At 51.7% G+C, this 11636-nt stretch overlaps 1 protein-coding gene across 4 annotated transcripts in view; it reads left to right on the top strand.

The window, feature by feature from the left end:
- Window positions 1-4073: 4073 nt before the first annotated feature.
- Window positions 4074-11636, top strand: part of CELF5 (CUGBP Elav-like family member 5) — a 42356-nt gene continuing 34793 nt past the window's right edge. For 2 of the 4 annotated variants that reach the window (XM_063160949.1, XM_063160948.1), the window contains exons 1-2: window positions 4074-4362; window positions 10936-11018. In XM_063160949.1, coding sequence (XP_063017019.1) covers window positions 4074-4362; window positions 10936-11018 — 372 coding nt within the window. The remainder of the gene's footprint in view (window positions 4363-10935; window positions 11019-11636) is intronic. The other 2 variants (XM_063160950.1, XM_063160951.1) reach the window with 1 other exon arrangement.

Genomic DNA, 11636 nt, shown 5'->3' with positions numbered 1-11636 from the left:
TAATGGGAAGATAGAGAATTTACCAAAAAGAAAGAGATGAGTGAGAAGCAGAGGATGTAGGGATGACCCCAAGATTCCAGGAATGCTCATTCTTTTTATTTTTAAGGGGTACCCAGATGACAACATGTGACAGAAATTGCCATCTCTGTGATCCAGGAGTGTTTGGGGAGCAGGGGGAGAAGCCAGATTAAATCACCAGAGCTCAATATCTTTGCTGATTAAAACCAGGTCCAAACTGAACTCAATCAGCTTAATTGAGTGTTGCAGGATTGTAGAGCTGAGGAGTTGCCTCTCATTATTTGGGAAAGGACAGCCCTGTGCCATTCTTTCCTGACCAACTTCCTTTCAAGCATTGGAATAAACTGCACACAACCCAAACTTCTTCCACAAGGTGGTGTGTTTTTATTTGTTTATTTGGGTTTTGTTTTGTTTTTGAAATCAATCCTCACAGAACAGCTGCTTTTAATATCTGCACAAAGATATCTGGAATCTGTGATGGTCACTTTCAGTTCACCCACTGTGACAACTCAGGTCAAAAAAATCCTCAAACCTCAAAACTGAGTTAATTTTTGGGTTCTTGCAAAGTTAAAATGTTAAAACTCCCTAACTCTGGTAAAACAGATATTCAGTGAAAGCTAAACAGCAAGGTCTTGGTGGACAAGAGAGGATAAAAGCTGATGGCAAGTTAAATCCTTTTACACAGGATATTTTTCTCTTAGGCTGGCAGCCTGGCTGCAGAATCTTTTACACCAGACAAGAAGCAATCGCATTAGAGGAATAACTTTTATCTCCCTGAGATACTGTCTTATTGCTTGGATATTTCCTGCCAGGACTGTCCTACCTACTCCTTTGGCTTTTCTGCTTGGGGAACAAATAGGTAAGGAAAGGCAGATTGTTTTAAAGGACCTTTTTTATTTCCCCTCCCTCTTTTTTTTTTTTTTTTTTTTTTTTTCTGGGCTGTGGTGAGGATTTTCTGCCTTAAATGGTGTCTCCTAGGTGATGTGGAAATTCAGAGCTCCAGCTCGTATTTTCTCCATCCCTCACTGCATTTAGGAGCTGGAAGGACTGGGCAGGGACTCCTAAGGAAAAATGCACCTGGCTGCTCCTGCACCCTTTGTTTGAGCCCTTGAGACTGGACCTCTTCACCTTTCTTCTTAAGCTGCCCCATCTAAATGCAAATATTCATATTCCATAAGAAATTGAATCCAAATTCATATTCCAGGCAAGTCTAGATGTGTGTAAGGAAAATATTTTGGGTGTTTTTCACTAGCACACATCTCTGCAAAAGAGAAATTTGTTGGGCACACAACGTGGTTTTCTTCTAACGGTTCTTTTTTTTGAAGGAGCATCTCAGGTTTGGGCAGAATCTGTTCCCTCACCCCCTGGGAATTGTGCATCTGAACTCTGTTGTGTTCTTCCAAGCATTCTTGTGTAGACTGCATGACAGATGCAACATGTTTCTTCTCCCTCTGCACAGGTGACCTCTCATTTCCCTTTTTCTCTGTTTTGGTGCTAAGATTCCTTTTATCTTCCCCTTAATCCTGTTACTCTGGTATATAATTCACTGTCTGGCTCTGCAAACCCCAGGTGCTGATTGACAGCTGTTCTGTTTTTCATTTACCAGCAGCATTTTCGTGTCTGTTGTTCTTTACTGCAGTCAGGGTGGTTTTAGTATGTCCATTCATGGACTCCAAAAGAGACTGGATTTATCTTTCCTTCTAAACAGACATTTTCTACCCGAGGCACTGAGTCCCTTGAGCTGTAACAAAAGCCTAGAGCAGCTTGTGCTGCAGCAGCTGATGAGAAAAAGCAAGCTAGGCATGCAAAGGTGCCTGAAAGCTTGACTTGCTTAGGTGTGATTCATCCAAGGTGAGGATTGCTGCTGTTGCCATAAAGCTTTCTTGTTTTAAACATTGCCTTCTCTGCTTGCAGCTGTTAAAAATGAGAACAGCTTGACTTGCCATAGGCTTCCCAGCTGATGCATCTGTGCCTTCCAAAGAGATGGCAGAACCCTGGCAGCCTCTGCAGGATATGTCAACAGAAAGTTTGGCCAGTGTGGGGGGGTTTAGGGTGAATTTTAGGGGTGATAACACCGTCAAACACAAGACAGCCCTCCAACCTTGCAGCATCCCTGGGTTCAGAGAAAGCTGCAGAAATCTGCAGGCCTTTGTGAATCCCTTTCCATGAAAAGCCTGGATGCAAATCCCAGGCTCTTGCTGGCCTTCAGTGAGTGTTCTGGCAGCTCCACACACAGCTGGGCACGACAGGCAGTGCTGCAGAGAGCAGGGTGCAGGGAGTGAAGAGGAATCCCCAATCCCTCTGGATCTGTCTCTCTCATTCTTGCCATGACTTCAGCCTGGGAGCCAGGTGGGTGCTCATACACAACCAGTATATCCATGATTAGATAGATAGATAGATAGATAGATAGATAGATAGATAGATAGATAGATAGATAGATAGATAGATAGATAGATAGATAGATAGATAGATAGATAGATAGATAGATAGATAGATAGAATATCCATTCTTCCCTCTGCTCTGTAGGATTGGGATCCCTCTTTTTCCTAGCCTGCCTTTTCCTGCTGTAAGTATCTCCTGGTGAAGGGGCCTTGGTAAAATCACACCTGAGAGATCTGGGTAGGGTTTGAGGTTCTGGCATATGGGGAGAGGATAGGATGAAGGATGGGATTTGGGAACCAGGCTGGAGAATGCTGAATTGGGCTGCAGAGGAGCACAGAGCTGTGGCTGCCCTGGTTATGTTGTGCTGTGTAGTAGGGTCACCTCTCCACTCTCTGCTGCCCTCCCTGAGCAGGATCCAGGGCAGGAGAAAAGGGAAAGGCAGAAAGCTCTCAGCAGAGACTACACAAGGGGAAGCAAGGCCAGGCTGTGCCTGCACCAGGTCCTTTCACAGGCACAGCCTGGCATTGCTCAGAGGAGCCGAGCACCTGACTCTGCCACAGCTCTCTCCGCAAACAACCCAGCCAAACCCCCTCCCTCCTCCCAGCGTTCATCCTCAGGGACACTGGGGCAGCATGACAGGCTGAAATGTGTGCTGTGACGACAAAAGCCGTGCACGCTGCTGCGGAGGGAATGCTCTGTAGGAGATGCAGGCAGCGTGTGGCTGTGGGCGGCGGAGCGGGGCTGGGCTGCGTCCCTGCGGCTCCCGATGGAGCCTCGGCTGTGCCTCAGCGTCAGCCTGGCGTGACAGAGGTGGGGCATAGAGGTGACACAGCCCCGAGGCCACCTGAGCACTGACATCCCCTCAGTGCCTCACAGCATCTGGCAGAGCTGGCGGAAAGCGGTGGGAGAGCGATGCAGAGCCTCCCTCACACCATGAGGGAGAGCCGGTCCCCTCAGCAATAATGGCTGCTCCAACATGGATACACAACCTGACCATCTGGCACGGTCTGACACAGAACCGGGCTGGGGATCATCCACCCCAGTAAGGAGGGAGCTGAGCCGCTCGGAAGAAAGGGGACTTTCCCTAGAAAGGCAGGGACAGACAGACAGACAGAGAAGCCTGACTGGGGTTGTAGAGCTGGGGCCGTGTGTGGCTTCCCCTTCCAGCTTAGCCCCCTCCAGCCCCCGTGCTCGCTGCTGGGTCACGGCTGCGTTACAAAATTTTCAGCTTTAAATAATCTCTTCGCCTCCAGACCCTTGTGCTGAGGCACCAAGAAAATGGGCCGAATGCTAATTTCTGACACGGATGTGGAGCGGCTCTGCCTTCCTGGGTGCTCTGAGCTCTCCCTTGCTCCCAGGGCCCTCAGCGCTCCTGGGCCCTAAAAACACAACGGGGACGGGCATCGCAGCGATCACTGCCGCCTTGCTGCCTCCACCACCCTCTTGTCCCAGCCGGTCTTGAGTGACCCTCCCGGGTCGCTCCCGGGGGTCTCCGGTGCCGTCCCCGCTCCCCCCGTTCGTGAGGGGCCGCGGCGGCGCGGGGCCCGGCAGGGGGCGCTGTGGCGCGGCTCTTTGTGGCGCCGCGGCGGCGGCGCTGGCGGCGGGGCCGTTCCCGCCGCGCTGCCTCCCCCGCCCGCCCGCCCGCCCGCCCGCAGCCGCGCCGGGCGCGGGGCATGGCCAGACTCACCGAGGGCGAGGCGAGGAGGCAGCCGCCGCCGCTCCCGCCAGCGCCGCAGCCGCCCCCGCCGCCGCCGCCGCGCCGAGCCTCCCCCATGAGCAGCAGCGGCGGCGCGGAGCCCCCGGCGCAGCCCGACAGCATGAAGGACCTGGATGCCATCAAGCTCTTCGTGGGGCAGATCCCGCGCAACCTGGAGGAGAAGGACCTCAAGCCGCTCTTCGAGCAGTTCGGCAAGATCTACGAGCTCACCGTGCTCAAGGACCGCTACACCGGCATGCACAAGGGTGAGCGCGGCGCGGCGCGCACAAAGGGGCGGCGGGCCCCGGGTCGCTCCACGCGTGACCCACCGCGGTGTGCTGCTCTCCCACAGCCCCGCGTCCCTCAGCGGGGACTGGCAGCCCCGATCCGCTACCCGGGAACGCGTCCACATCCCCAGCGCCCACGGGCGGGGTCTCCATCCCCGCGGCGGAGCCCCTCGGGCCCTCCGGCAGCCCCGGGCCTGTGGCCCCGTGTGGGGTGCGGTGACAAAGGCGGCGATGGGCAGCGCGGGCCGGGCCGAGGCTGCCGCGGAGCGCGGGGGCCGCAGCGGGACCGACCCTCGCTGGGCCACCCCCGAGGGGGCTCACACCGAGCCCGGGCACGGCTTCGGCGCTGCGGTTCTAAAATCCGTGCAACAAAGAATATTGGCCGCGAACGTGCTGCTGTCAGTGGCGTGTGGGGTAGGTGAGGGGCCTTGGTGATGGCACACGGGGAGATGAGGGGGTCTCCCTTCGCTGAAGGGGGATCTTTAATGGGTGCTGAAAAGTTTGAGGAGGCTCCTTTAGCCTCGCTTATTGTTGTGTTTTTATGCTGAAGAGGTGCCGCGTTCGGCGTGGCGGCTCCCTTCAGTGGAGCCGGCTCTACCCCACCCCAGCAGGTGTTTGGGATCTTGTGACCAGCGCGGCTCCAGCCAGGAAAGGAACTCACGGAGTTGTTTGCTGGAGGATGCCGGGGGTGATGGCAGCATCGCTCCCTGGCGCAGGTAGAACAACCTGCAGGGAGCCGACAGTGAGTGCCCTGAGAGCTGTCGGTGCTCAGCATGGGCTGCTGTGCCCTAAAATGATCTGTGGTGGGGCCATGTGTTGGTGCATGCTGGAGGGAGTGTGCAGCGCTCAGTCGTGATGCTTCAGATTTAGGAGGAAGGGTAGGAAAAATCCAGTGCCTTGGCAACATGAACCATTCTAGACTGAACAGAAAGGGAAGAGGACAAGAAAAAAACAAGTGTATTTTCAAACAAAAGGCCAAATCTAACTCTCCAGCACAAAAGGAAAGCAACTTTCTCATTGAAGCCCGTGGGGGCTGGGCTGGCATGAATTTAGCTGAAGAAGTGTGTCTGGTTGTGAGTGAAAAACGAGGATGCCATGTGCTTGTGTGCAAGGAACTGCATCCAAACCTGCTGCCAGGGGATGGTGAGTTGCAAGGTTTCAAACCCAGCAAGGAAGAGAATGGGCCCAAGGCAAGAGACAATTGCACATTTCATTCCAGTTGACATCTTAAATATAGACTGTGTGGTCTGAGGTCAGCTCCCAAGCAGGAGACAAATTCTAGGGATCTGCTTAGGTATGGAAATTAGAGGGGGCAGCAGTGGTATTAGCCAGATGTGTGTGATATTAACTTGCTGTTAAAAGCAGGATTTCTGCAGCAAAATAAATACATCCTTTTGGTTCTAACATTTTATTTGAGTGAACGTGGGTGTTGTTGGTCAGGGGCTCTGTCCAGAAGAGGCTGTTGAGGTGTGAGGTTCTCTGGTGGTTGTTGTGGGGTTATTTCCACATCTCTCCAGTTCCCCGTGCCCCTCCCTGTCCTGTTTTGTACCAAGTGAGAGGCTGGGATTCCTTTCCTGGTGCCATGAGTTTGCATGCAGATCCTCAGCCTGTTTTGGAACAGCCTCTCCAGAGAAGTCATCCCTTGACAAGGAAGTGTGTGGGGGTTTATCGTGCAGCCAGGGAACGGATCCACGATCCGGCCCACCCTGGTGCCTGCTCACTCTCATTTACCAGCTCTGGCTGCAGTGCTCCATGCTCATCCTGGTGAGGAGCTGCTGCTGGCATCTGCAGGCCTGCAAGGTGCCAGGCCTGACCCAGGAGCTGCAGTGTCACAGCACTGTCACAGCCCCCAAACTGGGGACACTTTGGCTGCGCTGAACACAAGCCACCTTTCTGGGGCAGTCCTAACAGCAGACTCAGTTTTCTCTCCCCACCTTCCTGATCTGCAGTGAGATCCAATTGACAGCTCACATGCAGCTTCCATCTGCTTTTTTTTCCCTTTTTCTCCCCAAAGGGGAGGAAGCAGTTGTGTGAGAAGCCAGCACTGCTGGTGAAGCCCAGCATGTCCTCTTGTATTCCCTTGCAGGAATATGGAGCTGAGCAGCCACCTCTGCCTCCAGGGAGGAAGAAAGGGTGGAAAAGGCCTGCCAGGGGCTGGAGGATGTGACTTGGGCTGCAGCTCCTCTGTGGGTGCTGAGAATGGATGAATTTGGTGGAGACAGAGGAGAATCTTAGAGATTTAAAAATATGAGCCCTGCTATTTTCATGGTTTTGTCAGTACCTGGCTAGTCATGTCTCAGCAACCTGGCTACTGGTAGCTGATACTGTTCCAGCCTAATATTATTCATGAGGCAGTTTTTCTATTTATGTTAATCACAGATCCATTTGCATGTTAATGGCAGTGTTTGTCTCAAAGCTAATATTTTCATGGGAAGGGAGGGGAGGTGTTTGAACAGGCTTTTGGAATGGGTCAGGGGAGGCTGAGTGGGCAGAATCAAGTGGAAATTTTTTGGCCTTGTGTTCCAGGATTAGGCAGAAGGCGCTTCCTTCACAAGTGTCAACTGGATGGGTTTCCTAGGAGTGCTCATGGTGGGGAAAGTGGAGCCATTAAGGAGTGTGAGGTGCCAGAATGAATTGCAGGGGAATATTCAGCAGGGGCAGGAGCAGCCCTCTCCCAGTGTGTGGACAGATAGATGCCTTTTCCAGAGGGATACAGAAGGATACAACACCACCCTCAGCCCAAGTTGCCTCCCTGGCAGCCCAGTTTTGACTCAGCTTCTGCAGCCTTGTAGATTAGCTCCCCACTGACTCCTCACTTCCCCTGCTGGAGTGTTTAATGTGATTTCTGATGCTAAGCAGAATCTCGAGATCCCTCCCTCCTGCACACCAGCAGCCTTTTCTTGCTCAAGGCTTTAGACTGCTGATGTGTGGAGTAATATTTAGGATCTGAAGGGACTGTAAATTCCAGAGTCAATGTGTAGTTTGTAGGGAGGATCAGGCACTGAATATATATATTATTTTTTATGCAGTCTCTTTCAAGTGAAACTAGGCTGGGTTCTGCCTTCAGGGAGCTGGAAACCCTCTTGGAGCCCATGGAAGGAGGGTGGTACCACCAACACTGGTTTCCTAATAGATTTGAAGGCCAGGTCACCAAAGCCTCAAACAGCAGGTGGAATTGGGTATCTGTGTTTGAGGCTTTGGTGACCAGGCCTTCAAATCTGTTAGAAACAGATTATAGAGGTTATAGAGTCTGGTCTCTCTGGTTGGACAACACTGGTGGGACATGGAGGGATTTTTGGCAGAATGATGGTGGCCTGGCTTTGCAGACAGACCTGGCTTTGCAGGCAGTGCTCTGGGTGCTGTCCTGCATCCCTGTGACACAGAGGGATTTTTGGCAGAATGATGGTGATGTGGCTTTGCAGACGACCTGGCTTTGCAGGCAGTGCTCTGGGTGCTGTCCTGCATCCCTGTGCTGGGAATGGGTCATTGGCACTGCCTGGAACCTTCCAGGCTGACACTTCTGAACACCCTGAGCACTTTCTAACACCACATCCTCTGTCTCAGCAGGCACAGCTGACTTGGTGTGAGAAGTGCCCAAAGGGGCCTGAGCCTGTCTGAGCTGGCTGTTAAATAAAGCAGGGAATGTGCAAGTGAGAAAGCCCGGTGAGAGTGACAGGCCCTCTGCACCTCTGCACATCTCTTCAGATCCTTGGGTGGCTCTGTCCAACTCGAAGTTTTAGGAGCCCAAAGAACCCATGAAGGACGGGGTGAGCAGAATCCTGTCCCAGCATCCCAGGAGTAGCTGCACAAGAGATAATGGCTCTTCAGGAAGGAAGTTTATTTCCCCCAAATGTTTATTTACACAATTAGAGCACACACACAATTTCTGCCACACCTTTTCCTCTATTTCTGACCAGGGCTTTGCAAAGAGAATGGAATTGATAATCTCCAAAACACCTGGTTGTGGAAGGCAGTAATCATATTTTCCAACATCTTTATCTCCCTCCTTTCCAGAGCCACTACAGCTTCCCAGGTTGCTGCAGTTGGGGGAGTAGGAATGAGAGGAATGTCCTCAAGGCTTAGAGACATGGAGAGCAGTGGACCAGGCTGTCCTGTACCTGCAGCCCCAGTCCAGACAGGACTTTAGAGGCTGCCTGAGTGCTGCTCCATGCTTGGGTGAGGAGAAGGAGCACAAGCAGCTTCTGCTGAGCAAATCCCCACACCCTTGGAAAGCAGAGCAGCACTGGGGGTTGCATTTGGGTTGGAGTTGGAATGAGGCATCTTCAGGCCCCACAGTTACAGGGGGTTTCTCTGGAAGCTGCTGCCTCTTGGTACCTGAGCTGCTAAAAGGTGAGCAATGTTTCTGCCTTTGATGTAGGGAAGGATCAGAGGCTCTAGGGAGGGGATTCAGGGCACTTTTTCATTGCTGCTGGTGGACCTAGGTGTTGCTGGCCTTTCCAAACCCCTGATCTGGCATACAACAGTTCCCTGTGTGAGGAGTGTCTCTCCTTTATCCCACTAAATGATGTGCCTTTGTCCAATTCTCATTTCCAGCTTGTCCTCCCATGGACTGGGGTTTTTGGGGGTGCTTTCCCTCAGTTTTGCCATTGCTGAGCACAGGAATATGGCAATCAAGGATGGGGTTTGCATGCTTCATGTGGACATAACTGTGCTTCTGTCCTGAGTTTTCTGAGGTTGATGGCTGGTGCTCCTGAGGCAAGAATAGTGCCTTCACTGCACGTGGGCATAGTACCAATGCATTGAAGCTTTTAGTGGAATAAATTGCTTATTCCCAAGTGCTGACTTGGGAGTTTTGTGAGCTAAACCTGGCCCAAATTACTTTAGAATTCTGAGTCTTGTATGACTTGCAAAGTAGCAGCCTGGAGCAGCAGGTGGAATTGGGTATCTGTGTTTGAGGCTTTGGTGACCAGGCCTTCAAATCTGTCAGAAATAGATTATAGAGTTTGGTCTCTCTGGTTATAGAGCTGCTTTTGGGGTTTGATGTCAGGGCAGTTTATGGTGAGAGTGAAAGCTGAAGGGAGCTTTCAGAGCCAGCTGCCTTTGCCAGGAGCAGTGAATCACCTGCATTCTTCCTGAACATTTGTTAAATTATAACAATTTATAATTTATAATGAGGTCGTTATAATTTTAATTATAACAACCAAACCTGTAGGTCCCACGTTTGACTTTGGTGCAGCATTCAAAATCTGTGCAATAAGGAGCTTTAATGAGCTCTCAGAGATACTCAGTGCTTGTGTGCTGTTTCTGGAAGGTTTTTTTCCCCTAGCAAGAGGTGTGAGGACAGATGTGAGTGTGAGGACAGATGTGAGTGTGAGGACAGATGTGATGTGCTTACCTGCAGCAGTTTCTTGGAGCTGGGATGGAAGAACAGGATAATGGTGTTGCTGTGGTTGGGATTGTCCTGAGGAGCTGGCCTCAAAGTTTGTGTACCTGGATCCCACTGGGGTGGAGGGGAGAGGTCCAGACAGTCCCTGCACCCACCTTTGGGTGCAGCTCATGGAGAGCTGAAGCTTTGGGGTACCCCAAGCCAGGCACAAGAATGTGGAGGCAGAAAAATGAGCTTTTCTGACCATAACAGTGCATCTGCAGCCCCAGCACAGCAGTGAGGACAGGGATGTTCATCTGCCAGCCAGAGGGACTCATCCTGCCTTTGCCTGGGATGTGAAATGCCACTGTGGATAGGAGGGGCACAAGTGAGGGGGTCAGATGCATTCTGAGTCTATTCTCCAGTGCTCTGCCTACCCTCATCTGAAACAACTCAAGTGACAGAGCTCCAGGCACTTCCCTGGGGAGATCATTCCACAGCCTAAATCTCTTTCTGCTAGGAAATGTTTCTTGATAACCAGCCAGATTTTTTCCTTTGCTTATTCTTAGCATCAGAGCACCCAAAGATGATCCCTCTTCTTCCTGGAGGGGCTACAACTCCTCCCCCTCCTCCTTTGGCTCCAGCTTTCCTCTGAGGTGTTGAGTCATATCTTGACTAAGAATGTCAGGATCTGGCCTTTTCTCTGTGCTTTTTTATCTGGCTTCTTAGGCTGGCCCTTGCAGAATGCAGGATGCTCTGCTGGGCTCTGTATTGTCCTTGTGTGCTTTGGTGGGTGTTTGTGTGCATCACACAGGGCCAGGCCTCTCCTGCCACAGCTCCCTGATTTGTCATCAGTCTGGATCATGGAGCTTTTGTGTAAGCCTAAAATCCCAGATATTTCTCTTCTTTCCTTGCTGCTTTTCTTCTTCATGCTGGTCCTTTCTTCTGTCCTGATCCTTGTGTTTGGGGCTGTTTGTGCCTCAGACAGGATTAGCTTTCCTTTTGCTCCCCCTTGTTCAACACCTGTGTCAAGCCCCTTTATTCACTGGGACCCTTTTCCAGCTCTTAACAGACTTCAGATGTGGCCTGCAAATCCTTTCACGTTGTTTCTTTGTCCTTTTTTTTCCCCCCCCCGGAGCTTTAGACACATCCAAATTATGTAACATTTGTGTTGATGTTCCTCTGCAAGTGCCTGTCTGAGTTGACACTGTGTGTATCTGCTGCAGGTTGTGCATTCCTCACATACTGTGCCAGAGACTCTGCCATCAAAGCCCAGACAGCCCTGCATGAGCAGAAGACTTTGCCAGGGGTAAGTCCCAGTGAATTGTGTGAATTGCCTGCAGTTGATGCTGTGGGCAGGATAATGGGGAATTTTCAGGGGAGGGAATGAGGGTGAGAAGTGGCTTAGATCAGTTTTCCTGCTTGTGGAAGAGAAGGGTGTTTGTTTCAGGGATAAGGGAGTGGAAACACAGCACTGCTCCTCAGAGCTGCTGCTTTTCTGCTTTTTTCCTGCTTCTGTGCTGCTCTTTGCTCTCTGGGGTGTGACAGGGCTCCTTCAGCTTTCTATCCCTGTGGGCTTTGGGGTGAAGTGTGTGGGTGCACAGTGGGCACTGCTGAAAAACTCACAGGAGATAAGACACCAGAGCCTTTTTGCAGGTGTGCAGAACCTCCTGGTGCATCCAGTTCCACTCTGCCATTGCCCTGCAGGGTGCCTGGATGGGGCTCTGATGCAGTGGCTGAATTGGATCAGCCTCTCAAAAATAAAATACACACTTGCCACAAGCCATTGTTTGGAAGAGAAATGAGATATTTGTAGGTGAGACAAGGACTGCTGGTCTGTTCCTGGGTCTTGCTGGTTTGGGAGCAGAGTTCAGTAGGATTTGAGGGAGGCTGGGCCCTGTGGAACAGGTCCCTCCTCTGCCTCCCT

The sequence above is a fragment of the Melospiza melodia genome, chromosome 7 (genome assembly GCF_035770615.1).
Source record: "Melospiza melodia melodia isolate bMelMel2 chromosome 7, bMelMel2.pri, whole genome shotgun sequence".
In the NCBI taxonomy this organism is placed as follows: domain Eukaryota; kingdom Metazoa; phylum Chordata; class Aves; order Passeriformes; family Passerellidae; genus Melospiza; species Melospiza melodia.
This window is presented reverse-complemented; position numbering and strand designations above follow the sequence as displayed.